Source organism: Haliotis rufescens, unplaced genomic scaffold, assembly GCF_023055435.1.
Source record: "Haliotis rufescens isolate VD_foot unplaced genomic scaffold, xgHalRufe1.0.p SCAF_38, whole genome shotgun sequence".
NCBI lineage: Eukaryota > Metazoa > Mollusca > Gastropoda > Lepetellida > Haliotidae > Haliotis > Haliotis rufescens.
In genome coordinates, this window is record NW_025964090.1 from 2,661,867 (window position 1) to 2,681,016 (window position 19,150).

General features: G+C 40.5%; 1 protein-coding gene across 2 annotated transcripts in view; it reads right to left on the reverse strand.

Annotated features, from left to right (window-relative positions):
• The window catches only part of LOC124117822 (dynein axonemal heavy chain 10-like), a 104,150-nt gene that overhangs the window by 40,160 nt on the left and 44,840 nt on the right, over positions 1-19,150 (reverse strand). For both annotated transcript variants that reach the window (XM_046479850.2, XM_046479849.2), the window contains 15 exons: positions 17,992-18,160; positions 16,242-16,342; positions 15,063-15,246; positions 13,998-14,132; positions 13,297-13,449; positions 12,291-12,479; positions 10,192-10,338; positions 8,672-8,863; positions 7,649-7,767; positions 6,035-6,329; positions 4,550-4,807; positions 3,628-3,832; positions 1,532-1,806; positions 1,140-1,292; positions 161-486 (listed from right to left, as the gene is read on the reverse strand). In XM_046479850.2, the coding sequence (XP_046335806.2) occupies positions 161-486; positions 1,140-1,292; positions 1,532-1,806; positions 3,628-3,832; positions 4,550-4,807; positions 6,035-6,329; positions 7,649-7,767; positions 8,672-8,863; positions 10,192-10,338; positions 12,291-12,479; positions 13,297-13,449; positions 13,998-14,132; positions 15,063-15,246; positions 16,242-16,342; positions 17,992-18,160 (2,901 nt within the window). The remainder of the gene's footprint in view (positions 1-160; positions 487-1,139; positions 1,293-1,531; positions 1,807-3,627; positions 3,833-4,549; positions 4,808-6,034; positions 6,330-7,648; positions 7,768-8,671; positions 8,864-10,191; positions 10,339-12,290; positions 12,480-13,296; positions 13,450-13,997; positions 14,133-15,062; positions 15,247-16,241; positions 16,343-17,991; positions 18,161-19,150) is intronic.

Here is a 19,150-nt window from a genome sequence, read left to right on the forward strand (position 1 = left end):
CTAGCAGGATGCACAACAGGCACTTCATTTATTCGAAAACATTTGGACACTGCTGCCGCATCAGCGGTCCTTGGCTTATTGAAACCACAGCTCGCCTTCTCAACACATAGCATTATCTCATGGAAAAATAATTTGATTTTCATGGTTTTCAAAAACTCACCTGTAGAGCGACATGGTCATCTTGGTGATGGTGGACACCAGGTCCTGGATGTCCTTGCTCATGGGCTGTGTGTGCCCACTGAGGATGGAGTTGTAGATATGGTACAGAGACTCGTCGTCAGGGAATGTCATGTTGAACACACTGAACAGCGACACAAATCGGGGGTCCGTCTCGTTACGACCTCCACCTGCCTTGCCCATGGCGGCTATGTAGCCGATGTCCTTCATGTTCTTCCAGTTGAGGTCTTTGCCGCGGTCGTAGATGCCGCCACGTTCAAGCAGCAGTTTGAGGAGAGCGATGGGTTGCTGGGTGCCATATGTGTCAACCTGGATGCAAACAGACATGACAAGTTTGATCGTGCTAGATGTTTCGTGACGTGACAGTTTCAAGAAGGTTGGCTTAACCATCATAAGAGTGACACAAGGGCGATTCAATTCGATTTGAGGTCAATACTAGCCAAGTGTGGATTTGATACCTAGCCGTAAACACCAATTTCCTGCCAGCTTACAACACTGTTCCAGATTCAAGAACAGAGACAGGCCAGTTTCAAGACATATTGATAAGTAAAGACTCTGGACAATCGTAAGTGCACATATATAATATATTACGTCATGTACTGATCGCTGATGCCACTTATTTGACTCATTGTAATGCCTGTAAACCTAAAACTGTGTCCTTGTAAATAAATTTGCTGATTATTCCATTATCTTGTGTGGATTTACTGATTTTAAATTTAGTTCTGTACGAACCGATTTCTGGGTTAGCTTCTTCATTTCAATTTGGAAATACTTCGTAACAAAGCGTCAAAGAACCAAACCTCACAGTGGCATGAAACCAAGAAGAGACTTTGCCACAAGCTGCTCACCTTATATCAGGGGTGATTCACTGCTAACTATAAAGCCTTACCAAGGATATTCGCCTCCGCAAGTAGGCAATATTTGGGGAAATCCTTGACTGCCTACATCCAACTGAATATTACCTGTGGCATGTTCATGTCATCAACAAAGATGAGGAGGCGTTTTCCAGGTGGAGGACCATACGTGTCCTTCGTCCTCTTTTCTACGTTAGCCTCCAAGTTTCGCTGGACATCCAGGGATGTGGTCCGACTGGAGAAGTTCATGTTCAGCAGCAGCTGGGGAAGAGGGAAGACGACATTCATCTCCAGTATGGTGCTTAATGTACTACAAAAGTTGGTCAACATGTCAGAAGAGGTTTAACATGATAGTGGGTAGGTCACAAACGTGGATATAGCTTTTTGGAATGGTGGTGGGGGGAGAGGGGTGTTTCATTAGTCTTCCAAAAGTTAGTCATCATCACCACCATCATCATCATCATCATCATCATGTCCTACAGAAATAGGCCTCAACTTACATGTGATTCCGGATCCAGGGTTCTGAGGAAGTTCTGAGTGGTGGCTGTCTTCGACGTTCCGGTCTCGCCGACAAGGACAACAGGTCTCTTGATGCCCACCATTAGCTCCAGCAGCCATGTTGACCTCACAGTGTCGACAGTTGGGACGAGGATCTCGTTGAACTTCTTCTCCGGACTGTGAATATACTTGGGCACCATCTTGGACCACTGGATCCATCCCTTCTTCTCCATGTCCCAGTAGTATTCATACAGCGTGGAGTTGGAGGGTAGGTCACCTGGAACAAAACAGAAATGTCAGGATGTTCCTATACTTATCCAGACTCGAACCCGGGTCTTTGGCATGACGAGCGAAGGCTTTAACCACTAGGCTACCAGACGGCCCCTATATATGATCGAAGTGAAGAAAGAAATTGCAATTTGTTTGTCTTGACAAGAAATAGTTTGCTTAATACTGCAATCAGCACAGTTCTAGATACATATCATGGTACCCTTCAGTTGGATTTGAATGTGAGGTTTCAAATGTTACCTTTAGCATGGTTAACCTACTGGTAATCTATGCCTGCTTTAGAAACACAATACGTCACTAACCATAAGATAAGGGACCTTATGGGGGAAAAATCAAATTTTGACTTCTTATTATATTTTAAAACTAAAGTCTCTTTGAACCACAAAAATACAGTTGATAAGCTTCAATTCATATTTAATACAGAGACACATAGCAATTTTCTGCAAAGTCCCATTTTTTTACCTATGACAGTTGATGTAATAATTGTAGTTTCTAGAGTGAGTGAGTGAGTGAGTGAGTTTGGTTTAACGCCGCTTTCAACAGTATTCCAGTTATATCACGGCGTGTCAGCTTAATGTGGGAGGAAAGCCCGTAGTGATGCAGGTCTCAGACGTTTAACACTACGGTGAAACCCATGAGCACGGGTATGGTGCTGACAAACATAGAAACATAATCGGGGCAAACCGGAATTCGAACCCACAATCATAGGTTTCTGGCCTGCCCAAGGGACGCAACTCTGCACAGCGAAACGTGGCGCCACCCGTGCCCCCTGCAGGTTTTAGATATAATATCTGATTAATTGTAAGTAGACCTGAATGCTGAAATGCTTTGAAATTAAGTTAGTATTGCATTACAAACTTACGAGAGAAAAATACAATATTTTTTAACAGTCCGCACACATGGAGATTTTTGCAGAAGTAACTTGACATCAAACGTCTTTCTTTTTGATGTCACAACACAATTGTATCCCAGCAACAGAGCTCCAGTTAAGCTTTTAGTGTTGTGGGTATTTTACCCATGTATTTTAAAATCATTGGGTATCAGTAATTCTATCTGGGTATTCAAATTTCTGTTAACCCACTAGTTTTAACACATGTGGGTATTTAAGTTAAATATTTAAAAACACTATTCATCTAGTCCCTGCAAACTGGTGTCATGTGGGTTCGAGAGCTTTATAGGACTCAAAAATACCATGATGCTTCCAAAAGAAAGTGTGATGGCAAATGATCATGATGTAACTGTCATCGAGGAGTTTGGCAAGGTTGACGGAATGCCCGTTTATAATTTCAAAATAAGTTGCTGATTTGCTAATCGAATACGCAGGGTTACTTCACAATATTTTGATGATACGCACAAGTTATATTTTTGAAGCATATCTGTAATGTTCGTTGCGTATTTGATACGCTTTGATTTTATTTTACCATGTATTTCCGCATTTCTGATGCGTATTTTATGCAGATACGCAGCTTATCTGGGCCCACTTGCACAAAACGATCTTAGCGCTAAGACTATTGTAAGCCTATGTTAAAGTATGGGAGTTACGATCATCTTGGCGCTAAGTTCGCTTTGTGCAAGTGGGTCCTGGAGCTCTGCAGCAATGATAAGGTCTCTTTTCTCCTTGCCAGGTCACAAATGTTTATCTCCATTCTACCATGACAAAATATTTGGTGCCAGCAAAGATACTGCGAGTAGCAGCATGGTTTGGGTGCTATGATTTGAGTGGATTTCGATCTGAATTAGAAGTGGTTATTGTGAGTTTGAGACCAATCAGAATCAGGTATTTCCAAATTTTCTAAATTGCAATACATACCTAGCCCTGGCATAGCATTGTCGTCAGTGATCATGTTGAGAGAAGCCAGGTACTTGACGTAGTTGTCAAACTTGATACGTCCATCTTCAAGCAGACCACCTCCGATTGACCAGTACAAAGCAGTGAGGAATATAGCCTCTACCTCTGCTGATTCGGGGATCTCCTTCACCAGCAGAGCATTCAACATCATCGACAGCTGGGTCACCTGAGAGAATAGATTGAAACAAAGGAGGAATGCATTAATAGTGTTATCTAGAACCATTTCTTATAAGATGTCACCAATATTGAGCTAAATACTAATAAATTTTGAATTCACAAAGTTCTTTCATGATTAATGTCTTATTTTAGTTTAAGGGTATAAAAGAGATATAGCGTCCATTTTATGCATTCTTTACTGCAGTAGAGTTTATGTAGTATATAGGTCTTGTGTGTTTTGTGATGACTGTAAAAAAAATATATGCTCACGCACACAAGTTAAAAAGGCTACATTGGGCTAAAAAAAATAATAGTCTTGGTTTTCAGGCACCGCCTGCATCATCATAAAGTATGCTGCACGTTTCGTTCTTATTTCAGTTTTCAAAAGAAATAATAACCTTTACATATTCTGCATATCTAACACATGACCACAGCAGTGAAATGCTGCAATATTTAAGAACAAGGTGACTTCGCCAAAATTATTGTGAACAAAATGTGGTTACATACTAGCTTGAACATCCAAAACAAACAAAAATCCACCACCCGCCTTCACTATATTTCTAAAACCCATTGCCTGAGAACCAATTCTTTATTTTTTTAAGCCTTGAGTGATTATGTTTTGTTATACTAGGGTTTTTTTAAATATCTAACGCAAAATTAATTGGGTAGTAGTGGTTTATTTTGTGTATTTTATGCAAATATGCAGCTTATCTCTAGCTCAGCTTACCATGTTCAGATTTGTAAGCGGCACAATCGTCTTGAGTTTTTCTTGTTGTTTACCATCCACAATGCCTTCAACCACCATATCGATGAGACAGGGCACATATTTGTCGTACAGACGAGTCAACTCATCTCTCTCAGTCTTGTTCGGCCGGCCTTTGACCCACTTCTGCCAGTAAGGCTTGAAGCCCAGGTTCTTGGGGTCAACATACACCATACCACATCGGGAGATGGTGGCAGGGGAGGCGAACTGAAGATCATATACCTGAGGACGAAAGGAGAAATGGATCAAATTAATACTCTAAGCTTCAATCGAAGGTGAAAATACGATCTAGACTGAGTAAACAACGTAAACAAAGATACAACCTTAAATAATGTGCTACGATAACTAAGAACTTTTTTGATGATGGAAGAAGCACATACTGTTTTACAGGAAAGAATTGAAGACTTCCTGCCTGCACAGGTGCAGAGGTTTAGGAAGGGAGATACTGTTAGTATCACAACTGATAATGGATAGCTGACAGTGAACATGGTGAAGAGGACTTCTGTTGAAAATCTATAGTGTGATGACACCCGAAATACAGCATTTTTGGCACTGATGGTAATAGATACTGCATTGTCAGAGAAGCCTACTTTAAAAGGGTCTGAAATTAACATACCAAATTGAAAATTAATTTCTAACCTTGCAGTAATGATTGTGTTAAAAAGAAATGTTAAATAAAAGGGAAACAAAACAATATTTATTTTTTTAAATTTGTTTCTCTCCTATGATCAAATTGAAATACCGTATTTGACGTAATAAGCGTCCGGCTCTAATAAGCGCCCACAGCGATATTTGCTAATATACTGGCTAATGAACAATCCCAATTAGCACCCCTTCCGATTGATAAATATACACAAGACTGTTTATTCGTGCATAATACTTTTGTTATATGCACCCTTAATTATGGGCAATTAAATTTTGGAAAATATATCTGTCGTATATAAACATTTCAGCATAAACCACGAAAGTTACGCTCTTTGAACTCTGTTGTTTTTCACCAAAATATTATTCTAATAAGAGCCCCCTATTTCTAATTTTGAGAGAACCCTGGGCGCTTATTATGTCGAATACGGTACTTCTCATCTAGTCCATGTTTTGTAACAATGAATAATCCCAAAGTTTCTTTATGTTTTGGCTTTGGAATTAGTTGTACTGAAATAGCATTAGGGGTGTTCATATTAAAAAAAGTTGGGACTCCGGGTTAGAACAGGTCCCTAGCAACCTATGCCAGTCATAAGAGGTGACCAAGTGGATTGTGAGGTCAGGGTCAGTGACTTAGTTGATTGTGTGCTCATAATATCAATCCCTGGATTGTCTGGTTCAGACTTGATTATTTACAGGCCACGGTCATAGAGCTGGAATATTGCTGAATGAGGCATTAAACAAACAAACAAACAAACAAACACAATATATAAAGTACATCTAGAATGCATATGACAGAATCATTACCTCAAACAGCAGAGCACAGTGTTTCAACAGGCGAACTCTCTCTCCATTAGCAAGAGTCAGTAGCCGATTGTCGTCCATAACCGAATTCATGTTCTCTACCCACAATGCATCAACATCTCCATCGAACACAATGTACTTCCTCTCATTCTTGTCAGTAGGTTTGTTGATGTCTCGGAAGATGTTGGACAACAAACCATCGGTCCAATCTCGGGTTGTTGGATCAAGGATTCCATACAGCTCTATCACGCTCCTGTCCTTGGGGTTGATGGTGAACATCTTGGTCGTCAGGCCCAGTCTGTGAAAAACACAAGTACATTCAGAATAAATGGCTGAAATGAATGCAAGGCTCTCAACTACCATAATGTTGGACATCTGATCCCCATTCTACTCACAGATTAGTCTGTATGTTTGTTTGTTGTTTAACGCCACACTGAGCAATATTCCAGCTATATTACGGCGGTCTGTAAATAATCGAGTCTGGGCCAGACAATCCAGTGATTGACAACATGAGCATCGATCCACGCAATTGGGATCGATGACATGCATCAACCAAGTCAGCGAGCCTGACCACCTGATCCCGTTACTCGCCTCTTACGACAAGCATAATCGCCTTTTCCGCCAACCATGAGTTGCTGAAGACCTACTCTACCCTGGATCCCCATTCTACTCACAGATTAGAACAGATCTGGATATTACCTCTTAACAAAGAGTGAGTGAGTTGAGTCTACTGCCGCTTTGAACAATATTCCAGTTATATCATGGCGTGTGGGCTAAATGTGGGACGAAAGCCTGAAGTGATGTAGGTGTCAGACGATTGGTGAAACCCACGAGCACTGATATAGTGCAGACCAACCTAGAAACATTTAGGATGAATGGGGATTCGAACCCATGATCATAGGTTTTTGGCACGATCAAGAGACGCAACTCTGCAGAGTGAATTGCGGCACCTTAAACGACTGGGCCACTGTGGCCTCTCTCAACAAAGAGGAAAGGTAAATAACACTGATGGAGGAGTGTTGTGTTCTGTCATTAAATATGAACATGTAACTATCCCATGAAACCAAATGGCGAAAAATTGCCCCATCTGTGATTGGGACACCTACAGACCACTTATGCCTTACAATAATTTTCATGTTTGTAATAGGAATGGGATGGGTACTGTGTAGGAACCAGGTAACCACAGGACTACCCAGACCCGTGGTTAGTCACGTGATATATTGTTTAATGACAAAAATTCACTTCTTGCTTACACTAAGTTTTGCATTTCTCTCTGACTATGCACTATAAGTTTGAATAAAGATAAAGCTTCAGTCAACTTCAGTGTATACATTGTTTTATATGTGTGTCTAAATAGTGTTTGTCAAGGCACCCGTAAAACAATACCCAAACGGACAGCTTGTACCCAACTATCGAAATATACAATAGGTACCTGGGTAGGGTCGGATAGTGTTGGGCAATACTGGGTCGGGTCGGGTAGGTCCGACACTTTGATTGATTTTCCTTAGTGTGCAGTGGTTCACTGAGTACTGTTGACTGCACCCATCTTGTATACAAGAAACTGAAGGCCATCTTGCGTATACGTTAGTCTGCGACTGGTTACAGCCGTCCACTCACTTTGTCTGTGCCTGGGCCAGAGTGTTGATGACCACAGACTTCCCGCCGCCAGTCGGTCCTACGATCATGGTGGTGTGCCTGGTCAACATTGTCTCGTACATCTGGACCACCTTGTCAACCTGAAGCATGGAATATATACAGAGAATAGTAGTCTCTCAGGTCAAGAAAGTCAACAGTCACATGAACTAAAGGACTATCATCATCAATGTCATCCTTACTTTCATCAACAGTCATCACACTATCACCATCTCTATCACCATCACTGACATCAAACTATCATCATCACTGAAATCACACTATCATAATCAGTCATCTTTACTATCATCATCACTGTCATCTTCACTATCATCTTCACTATCATCATCACTGTCAACATCACTGACATCACACTATCATCATTGACATCATACTATCATCATCATTGACATCACACTATCATCATCTCTATCATCATCACTATCATCACCACTGACATCACGCTGACATCACACTGACATCACACTATCATCATCAATTACATCGCACTATCATAATCACTGTCATCATCACTATCATCATCACTATCATCATCACTGTCAACATCACTGACATCACACTATCATCATTGACATCATACTATCATCATCACTGTCATCATCACTGTCATCATCATTGACATCTCACTATCATCATCACTATCATCATCACTGACATCACATTATCATCATCATTGACATCATCATTGACATCACACTATCATCATCACTGTCATCATCACTATCATCTTCACTGACATGATCACTGACATCACACAATCATCACACTATCATCATCACTGTCAACCAAACTGTCATCCACACTGTCATCATAACTGACATCATAATGACATCATAATGACATCATAATGACATCTCACTGACATCACACTATCATCATCACTGTCATCATAACACTGTCATCATAACACTATCATCACACTTTCACAACACTATCACTCTCATTATAATCATCATCATCACTTTCTATCATCACCATCCTCCTTACCTGCTGCGGCAGCATGACATAGTTGTTTTCCTCCAGGACTCCCTCCACAGCATCGTTGAAGTTGGGATACCTGACTCGGGGACAGTCCAGCCCTGGGAACAAGTCAGTGATGAGGCCCAGGAACAAGGGCACATCCTCAAACACAAACTTGGGCAGGTTCATGTCTCTCAGAGCTCTCATCAACACAACATCCTGGGGAACAAACAATGAATGCAGCATTGTAGTTGTCAGTATGGGGCAAGGTTAAACAAGTGAGCAAAGTCTCTCTAGTCAGCAGTGTCCAACCCAGACCGCGCGATTGCGCGATTCACGCTAAAAAAAATCAAATCGCCCCTCATAAAAAACTCAATGCGCGATCTGTCGCGCACAGTAATTTCTTGTACAGTCATTTCCTTGGGTTCCTGAATAAATTATCGACAGGATTTGCATAGGAAACGAAATTTAATTTACTTTAGTTGAAAGCGTATCAAAACTTTGATCAAAATTATGTTGTATTTTGTTGTTTAGTAATCAAAAACCTTTGACAAGATGTTAAAAGACAATAAATATTCTATCTTGAATAGTTCTGAAAATATCTTTGAGCATTTTAGTTCGTTTTAGTTTCGTTTCTGAAATCACACGATATGAATCGCCGACTGTCATTGCAGACGATCTTTTGAATAGTGAAAATGTCGCGCAAAAACAAAAAAAATACACTTTTTTAATCAAAATAGATGTTCTAAAAAAGACAATGATGAAACCACAGTCACTGTAATTACTACTGATAGAAAAAATCACAAAGCATTGTTATTCATTTCAGTTCTTTATTCTGAACTGTTACACTTTTATATGATGATGTTCCAGTACATAATACAAAATAAGACATTTTTGAAGAAAGCAGTTATTCCCCCCTACTTTTTCAAAATCCCCCCTATTTTCTATATGATGGGGGGACAAGTCCCCCCTTGATTTTCAATTCTGGGTTGGACACTGAGTCAGCACCATTATTTTCTTGAACCTATACCAATCAGTCCCAAAGATTCTTCAAAAATGAAGACTTTGTTCCATGGTGTGGTGCCCATTTCAAGTCAATTCTCAGTTAGGAGACTAACAAGAGTATCATTAACGACTTGAATCACATTGTGAATGCCAATTAGACTCCCTTTAATAATCCAATTTGTATGTCAAAATACATTTGTCAGAGTGACTGTCTGTGCAAGTTGGAGTCTTGTAATGTAAAATCTTAGAACTACACTCAAACACTGTTGTGTCAAACTTGATGTGTCAAACTTATGGCTGTCTTGAAGTAAAAGCTTGGTCCCTGTGTGTCCCTTCTTTATTCATCATCTTCGGTTGTGTTGAAACTCGAATAACTCGAAGTATTTACTTTGGTCCCTTCAACTTCGACACAACAGCGTTTGACTACATAATCAACTCTTTCCAGGTTTAAACTATGATAAATTGTCTCAGAAAAAAAAAAAAAATTACAAATCTCTAAATTGTAAGTCTATATGACATTTGGCTATTGTTCATGTACTCACCTCATGGAGTTCAGCCGCCCCTCTCTTCAGCTCTCCTGCCATCACCAGCACTGACTTTAGAGCACGCAGACCGAAGTCGTAGTGGTACTGCTTGGACAGCTGCTCTTTGGCCAACTTGTACAGCACAGTCATCTTCTTGGCCAGTACCTGCATCACAGCGCTTGCATTAGTCTCTCTTAGAAACTCCAGAGCATGTGTGTAATAAAACATTTGCCACCATTCCATTTTCATGACATTGTCAGCTCCAGTGAAAGTGCTCATCCCTTTCCCAGCGCTAACCGACCCGTGAAGATCCGGGCCAGAATAGGTCTTCAGCAGCCCATGCTTGCCATAAAAGGCGACTATGCTTGTCGTAAAAGGCGACTAACGGGATCGAGTGGTCAAGCTTGCTGACTTGGTTGATGCATGTCATCGATCCCAATTGCGTGGATCGATGTTCTTGATGTCAATCACTGGATTGTCTGGTCTAGACTCGATTATTTACAGACCGCCGTGATATAGCTGGAATATTGCTGTGTGCGGCGTAAAACAAAAAAACAACCAACCGCGCTTACCTATACTCATCCCATTCCCAGTTCTAGCAACCTATACTCGTCCCTTCTCAGCTGTAGCAATCGATACTCATCCCCTGTTCAGCTCTAGCATCCTATACTCATCAGTTTCTCAGCTCTAGGCCTATAGGTTAGTTAATGCAAAAATATCTAATGAATCCTTCTAATTCCTGAAGCTATCTGGCATGTGTAAATATAGCCTTGAAAAGGCTTGTAGTAGTGACAAGAATTCAACAAGATAGGTGTACCGACACACCAGTACAGCCAGACAGTGAGTGAGTGAGTGAGTGAGTATGGTTTTACGCCGCTTTTTAGCAATATTCCAGCAATATCACGGCGGGGGGACACCACAAATGGGCTTCACACATTGTACCCATGTGGGGAATCGAACCCGGGTCTTCGGCGTGACGAGCGAACGCTTTAACCACTAGACTACCCCACCGCCCCGCCAGACAGTGAGTGTGTTGTGACCTATTGTTTTCAATGTGCAGCTGTTCTGACAGTTTGTTTATTTGTTGTTGAATGCGGCACTCAGCAATATTCCAGCTATATGACGGCGGTCTGTCCACAATCTAGTCAGGACCAGACAATCCAGTGATTGATATCATGTGCATATATCTACACAATTGGGATACGATGACATGCATCAACCAAGTCAGCAAGTCAGTGACCACCCGATCTCGTTAGTCGCCTCTTATGACAAGTATGGGTTGCTGAAGACCTATTGTAACCCGGATCTTCACGGGTCCTGTTCTTACAGGTTCATCCTTACAGTGGCTGTATTACACAAGCATGGTGCACTGGGGTTCACGTTTCTCACTGATGGACTAAGCACACCCGACATCCAATCTAACAAGAAAATTAGACAAACTCTCCGGAAACCATTGACTTTTCCATATATTGCCTGGTGAGAAAGTCAGTCAAAAGTAAATATTCATCACATGAACAAATGAAACAAATATCAAGGTACAAATAAATAATTTTGGCAGCCTGAGATCATTTGTATTTGGGGATTTATCACCTAGGCTAAGTCGACTGAGATAGGTTATTGTTTATGAGTGAGTGAGTGAGTGAGTTGGGTTTAACGCCGCTTTTAACAGTATTCCAGTTATATTGCGGCGTGTCAGCTTAATGTGGGAGGAAAGCCCAAAGTGATGCAGGTCTCAGACGTTTACCACTTTGGTGAAACCCACAAGCACGGGTATGGTGCTGACAAACCTAGAAACATAATCAGGGCGAACCGGGATTCGAACCCACAATCATAGGTTTCTGGCGTGCCCAAAGGACGCAACTCTGCACAGCGAATCGCGGCGCCTTAGACGACTGGACCACCCGTGCCCGCTTATTGTTTATGAAATATCGATGTTAATGTAGAAGGAAAAAGCACAGGTGATGAAGAACGTAGACACTTACCACTTGCATGACAGACAAAAGATCATGATTAGAACAAATCTGGGTCTAGAACCCACGACAAGCAGATCCTGGAAAGGCTAAGGGAGGATACTCTGCACTGAACCTTGTGGCACGTCAGCTAAAGAAGCAGCTTACCTTGGCAAGCAGGAATCCCTCAGAGAACAACATGATTTCACAGATCTGCTGCAGATCAGGGACAATGACCACCACTGGCCGGAACAATGCCTTGACCGACTCGGGGAGCTCTGTACGTCCGGCATAACCAGGGTTCATGGTGATGAAGATACCCACACGACTGTCAAGGTCAATCTCCTGACCTTCAAACTGCATTGAAAGCAAATTATCATGTGTGTATTACATATCAAAACAGACCAATGTATTAGAAATGTTCATACACTGCAAGTGTGAACCAAATAATCAAAGCTTAGCAACCACTTTACATTTTGTCATAAAGGTGAACATATAACATAAAGTTTGAATTTAAGAAATAATTTACCTAGCATGAGTACTGTATGAAATTGTTTCAATTAATTGCAGTTACCGTATTCGACGTGATAAGTGCCCCGCTCTAATAAGCGCCCACGGCGATATTTCCTAATATTTTGGCTTGTAAACAATTTCAATTAGCATCCTTTCCGATTGATCAATGTACAAATGTCTTATTAATTTGCGTATAATACGCACTCGTGTGTTATATGCACCCTTAATTATGGGCAATTAAATTCTGGGAAAATAAATCTGTCGTATATAAACATTTCAGGCTGTCAGCATAAACCACAAAATTTATCTTTGAACTCTTTTTCACCAAAATAATATTCTAATAAGAGACCCTATTTCTAATTTTGAGAGCGCCCTGGGCGCTTTTTACGTTGAATATGGCATGCATAACAAATATAGCCTTCTAAAATATTCTGAAACTGAAGAAAACAATTTGGTTTTTAACTTTTCAAGCACCAAAGTCATAAGCAGAATGCCATTGTGTGAGAACAGTTTCTTCGCCTCAAGACAAACAGTTAACATTCTAACACACAGGCAAATAATTCTGAAAACTTTCTGGCATTTTAAGAAACCAACTGTACTAACATCTCCAAAGTCATTGGTGCTGAAAAAATTCTCCAAGTTTGTTGAGTGAATGACTTACATGGAATCTCTTGAGGTTGAGTAGCAGTCCATTCTGGATTGTCTTCAGCTGTGTTGAGATGACAGATAATACGGACACGTCGATACGGTTGAACTCATCAAAACAGCCCCATGCACCACACTGGCACAGCCCAGAGAAGATCTTCCCCACAGCCTGAAACAAACATTCTACATAGTACAGAAAACTAACAGAAAAAGGCCTGTATTTTCCGGAGGTCTGGGAGATATATTTTTTATGATTTTTGTAAAGCTACAGAATTTTACAATTTACAGTACATAGAAAGTTGAGTGATCGAAAATACATATTTGAAGGTAAGTCTTTTAGAAAGCTAATTGTGTAGCAATTTTCATCGGAATACAATTCTTGTAAATTATGGCAGGGTTGTTTAGTGTGGTTCGGTCCGCATCAACAACCTATTAGGAAAACACTATGGAACAGTCCGTAGCTCTGCATAGAGACACGTTATTATCAAAATTGTTTATAGGGAGCAACACAGAGGTACGTTTACTGCAACTAGAAAATCACCTGTTAATTGCAATGACCAAATACATGACAAAACGAATTGTTAGTTAATTGACATTATAAATTTCATAATGTGGCCATCTAAAGACTACTGTTATCAATTCTAAAAAGCAACCACTTCAAACAGCTAAAGCTGTGTTAAGTGATGTGGTTGATTAACGAAATGTTCCGGCACATACCTTGTAATCCATGCCCTCTCCACAGTTAGTGACGACACAGAGCAGTCCCAGAGCCTTGGCCAGATCCTTGGTCGTCTCTGTCTTCCCGGTTCCAGCAGGACCAGCCGGAGCCCCGCCCAACTTCATCGACAGAGCCTGGGGGGAGACATAGCATTAGCCTTCAGAATGATAGACTTCACTACTCACATCGGTCAGTCTGATTCGTGCACCATCATGGAACTAGTTACTGATATTCAGTAATAGTTGTGGTGTCCTTCTTTCCTTTAAATGCTTGTTAGATTGTTGCTGCAATATGCCAGCCATTACGCAGAGTCCAATAAATAATTACATCTGGGACAGATAAACCAGTGATGTTATACATCTCTAGCATTCGGGATGCGATGACATGCAACCAAACAAGTCACCGAGTCTGAGCACTCAATTCATTCAGGGACCAAGCATGGGTAACAGGGGACGTATTTTAACCTTTGATCATTATGGGAGATTTTGAAACAATAGTCAAACAAAAACTACAAACAAGGTTAAAAATATGTCTCACCAAAACAGTAGTTTGAAATATTTTTTCACAGTGGGAAATTGAGGGCATTGTCATCATTTTTTAACAAGAGTCATCAGAAGATGACAAATCCCCACGGACGCCACAAATTCGAAAGGAGAAAAAATCTGACTGTTACGTTAAGTCCTACTTGATTAGAGAATTTCTATCTAATATGTCTGTCCATATACAAGAGTAGTTAATGAGCTATCAAAACTATACCATGGAATTAGGATTTGGAACTTTGTATTTCTGACAAGTACACACCAATTATGAAGTCAAAAGTCAAACTTGTTGCCATGGAAATGGAAAAAAATAAAAATTCTAAAAATCCCTTAATAGCATAAGGCACCACTTCAGCCCCTTATTAATACATGTGCCATGTTTGAGTGAAAAATCTTTAACGGTTTTCAAGTTATGTTCGTGAAACAAAATACCGACAGACAAACGGACCGACAGACGAGATGATGACTATAACCCCCAACGTTATATGCCAATATTCTATGGCCGTGAATGATTTCCAAGTTTACCTGTGTAAGTGTGAGGTAGATTCTGTCAGTGAGCGGCGTGATGACCAACCTCCCATTGAGACCCATGTACTCGTAACCGTAGCCGAACGATCCCGTACACTGTCTGATGGTCAGTTCATCTGGTTCCTTCTCCCAGTAGAACCGAAGCTGAGACTCCCACTCAAACTCTCGGGCATCCATGATGCTGAGGGACAAAACACGGAACTATGGTAATAACATGTGCTGGAAGTCAAGCTCTAGCCTTGAGTAGACATTGTTAGAAGATCATGCATATTTGTTAACTCAATGTTAACGTTCTATTATGAGTGATAGAGTGAGTGTCGCTTTATGCCACTTTTAGCAATATTCCAGCAATATCATGGCGGGGGACACCAGAAATGAGCTTCACACATTTGTGTGTGTGTGTGTGTGTGTGTGTGTGTGTGTGTGTGTGTGTGTGTGTGTGTGTGTGTGTGTGTGTGTGTGTGTGTGTGTGTGTGTGTGTGTGTGTGTGTGTGCGTGTGCGCGTGTGCATGCATGCATGTTTTGTTTAATGCTGCAAGGGTCAATATGATACGAAGACTTATATTCAACCAAGTTACCGAGCCTGACCACGTGATCGCCATTTGGTCGCCTCCTATGACCAGCATAGGTTGCTGGGGACCTAGTCTTGGTTGCCGTGGAATTACGGGGGGGCACTAACTGTGGTTCTCTCCTATACATCAAAACCATGTTTTTCAGCATAGAATCAGGATTCAATGTTTGTAGTTTGGGCGGTAGATCTCAATAATAGTATGGCCCATAAGCACAGAATGAACAAAAAACATTTCAAAACAGAGGTGCTTATTAATTTTTACATCCTCCACTTTGTGACTGTAGGCTGTAGCTGTGAATTGTTACAACACAAAAAACATATAGTGAGTGAGTTAAAATTTAACGTCACATCAGCAAAATTTCAGCCATGACATGACAATAAAAATAGTATAAACGACATGACACATTTATTGGTTATGTTAATAAGGACGCTTCAAATGTTATCAAAAGTAAGTACAGGTGCTTAATACTTCAAATATGGTAGCATTTATTTAAAGCTGCATTCAGATTTTCGTTTTCGGTAGAATCTTAATCTTTTGACATAACATAGAAATACCTATAAGCTGTCATCCCATTCTTAACTTCACTACTATGAACAAGTGTTACCTGTCTCTGACAAAGCCGTCAATGATGTCTCTGGCGTGTACGTCGATGATGAGTACTGTGTTGAACTTGCTTCGGTCATTCTTGGACAAAGGTGACCTCACCTACAGAAGGTGAAAAAATAGATCATCAAACATCAAGTGCGTTTTGCCAAATCGAAAAATACACTTTCAAACATCAATTATTTATGGCTTCTTTGAAAAAGCCAATGTGCAAGTGCTCAACGGATCATGCACAAACCTCATATACTGATAATACATAAAACAAATGTTGATCATAACGAAAATTAATTAAAAAATAATTAACAATAACTGCAGAGATGCATATGAGTCTCTAGCATGAGTCAGTGTGTATACTGTTATGGCTAGCAGAAGTTCAGTCTATTTAGGGTGTTTCCTTGTATGTTATCACTTTTGAGGCCAGTATGTGTGTGTTTGTTGTTTAACACCTCACTCACAGGATCAGACAATGCAGTGATTGATATTTTGAGCCACAATCCACGCAATTGGCATACAATAACATGCTATCAACCAAGTCAGTGAGTCTGACCACCCAATCCACTTAGTCACCTCCTACTTCCAGCATAGGTTGCTAGGGACCAATTCTAATCTGGAATCTCCCAGGGTTTGAGGCCAGTACGTTTCAGTTTAAGTTGCTCCCCTGAATGACCTCTTAGGAGAAAACTACCGTATTAAACGTAATAAGCTCCCAGGGCGCTCTCAAAATTAGAAATAGGGGGCTTTTATTGGAATAAAATTTTGGTGAAAAAAAAAAGAGTTGAAAGATCGTAAATTTTGTGGTTAATGCTAAACCTGAAATAATACAAAAGAAAAATCTGTGCGCATTATACACGACAGATATATTTTTCCCGAATTTAATTGCCCATATTTAAGGGTGCATATAACACACGAGTGCCTGTCTTGTGTACACTGATCAATCGGAAGCTAATTGGGACTGTTCACTAGCCAATGTATTAGCAAATATCACCGTGGGCGCTTATTAGAGCAGGGTGCTTATTACATCAAATACGGTAATTCTTCTTGGCACTCATGTCTATATGTTTGTTTGTTTAACGCTGCACTGAGCAATATTCCAGCTGTATGACGACAGGCTGTAAAACAATCTGGACCAGACAATCCAGTGACTGACATCATGAACAAATCATTTTACATTTGTATACTTTTCCTGCATTACTCCTTAATGCATTCACTGCTTAAATAAACTGTTCCTGAGTCCGACTTTTATACCACGCCGTCACCGTCCCTGTGACCTCACGTGACCTAGGTCACCTCTTCACATCACTGCCTGTCGGGCTGCAGCTAGGACGTGTACCAGCGGAGCTCTCGTTTTGGATTTATTTAGACCTTCAGTTTTTGTCTACTATTCTAAAATTCATCTGCGACGGGTGATGTATTCCTTTCATATTACTTTCATTACTTCATATAAAAGTGGGACTCAGGAACTGTTTATTTATCTTCATCCAGGACCATCGCCGGTACGCTGTCCCAGTTTTTTTGTCGCAAGGTAAGCAGTGAATGCATTAAGGAGTAATGCAGGAAAAGTAAAAAATGACACAATTGGGACATGCATGCATCAACCAAGGGGCTCATATCCATAATATCAGCGAACTGTAAAACAAAATATGTAAAGTTCAATCTTCAACAACGATACCTTAAATAATGGTCACATTGCTTTGGTGAGTGCCCAATATGTACTGAACCTTATGTTCTAACAAACTGTATGGAGCTCTCACCTGCACTACCAGTTCATCTATCTGCTTGTGAAGCTTCTTGGCATAGTCCTTGAGTGCTGTCTTCACCCCCTTCTTGACCTTCTTGAAGACATCCTCGACCTCCCACGTCCACCAGATCTGGTTGCCAGCCAGACACACCATCCCTTGGTATTTCATCATCCACTCCACTCTGAAGCAGGATGCTAGCTGTCAGCACTTCACTACATATTACCATACCGTGCAGTGATTACTGAATCGCATGCATTCGTGACCAACTCATGTTATTCCGGGACAAGCCGAATAGCGACTGGGTTCCGTCTGAGTGCAAACGTGGCATAGTTAAAAGAATTGTCAACTTGTTGTGTAATGATTCACATATAGTTCCCCCATGTCATATATTTTCCCGATTAAATTTAAACACATCGGGACTTACAGTACTTATACAGTATAATTGAACCTCATTTAGCTGTAACGAGGGTGTATTTTTAGATGCAAGACATATTCAAAATCAAAAATTATTTCTGAGGGATTCTTTGACTGAAGTACTTGGAAGTCATTGAGGCATTTTTGATTGGTTTGTCATATTTTAAAAGTAGATATAAATTTTCCCATGACTTTTCGATGGCTTTATAACTTTTTTCTATTTTTCCCAAGCTATTCCAGACTTGGGAATTTCAAAGTCTGACTTTTAAGGATTTCATTACACATACGAACTCTGTCTAAAATCTATAATTTCCTAGTTCTTATGTGAAGGTAGAGTGAGTGAGTTGGACTTAATGCTGTTTTAACTTGAACAATATTTCAGATATATCAGTGTGTCAGCTAAATGTGGGAGGAAAGTCAAAATTGATGCATTATGTAGATGTTTAGAACTTTGGTGAAAATCATGAACATAACTGGAATAAGTTTTTAATTCAAACCCATAAACAGCAGATCCTAGCAGAGCTAAGGGATGCAACTCTAGCCCAAATCTAACCCACCACTCCATACTTCTACAACCACAACAACTTTGAGTTTTTCATGTTTTCTTCACTTCATGACATAGATAGTGTGCACCCCCATCCTTTTTACAAAATTCTGGATCTGCCTCAAACTTAAACATCCCCCGACGTCTATCACTCCTCACTCCACATTACCCCTCTCATCCATATCATCACACCTGACAGACAACCCTTTGATT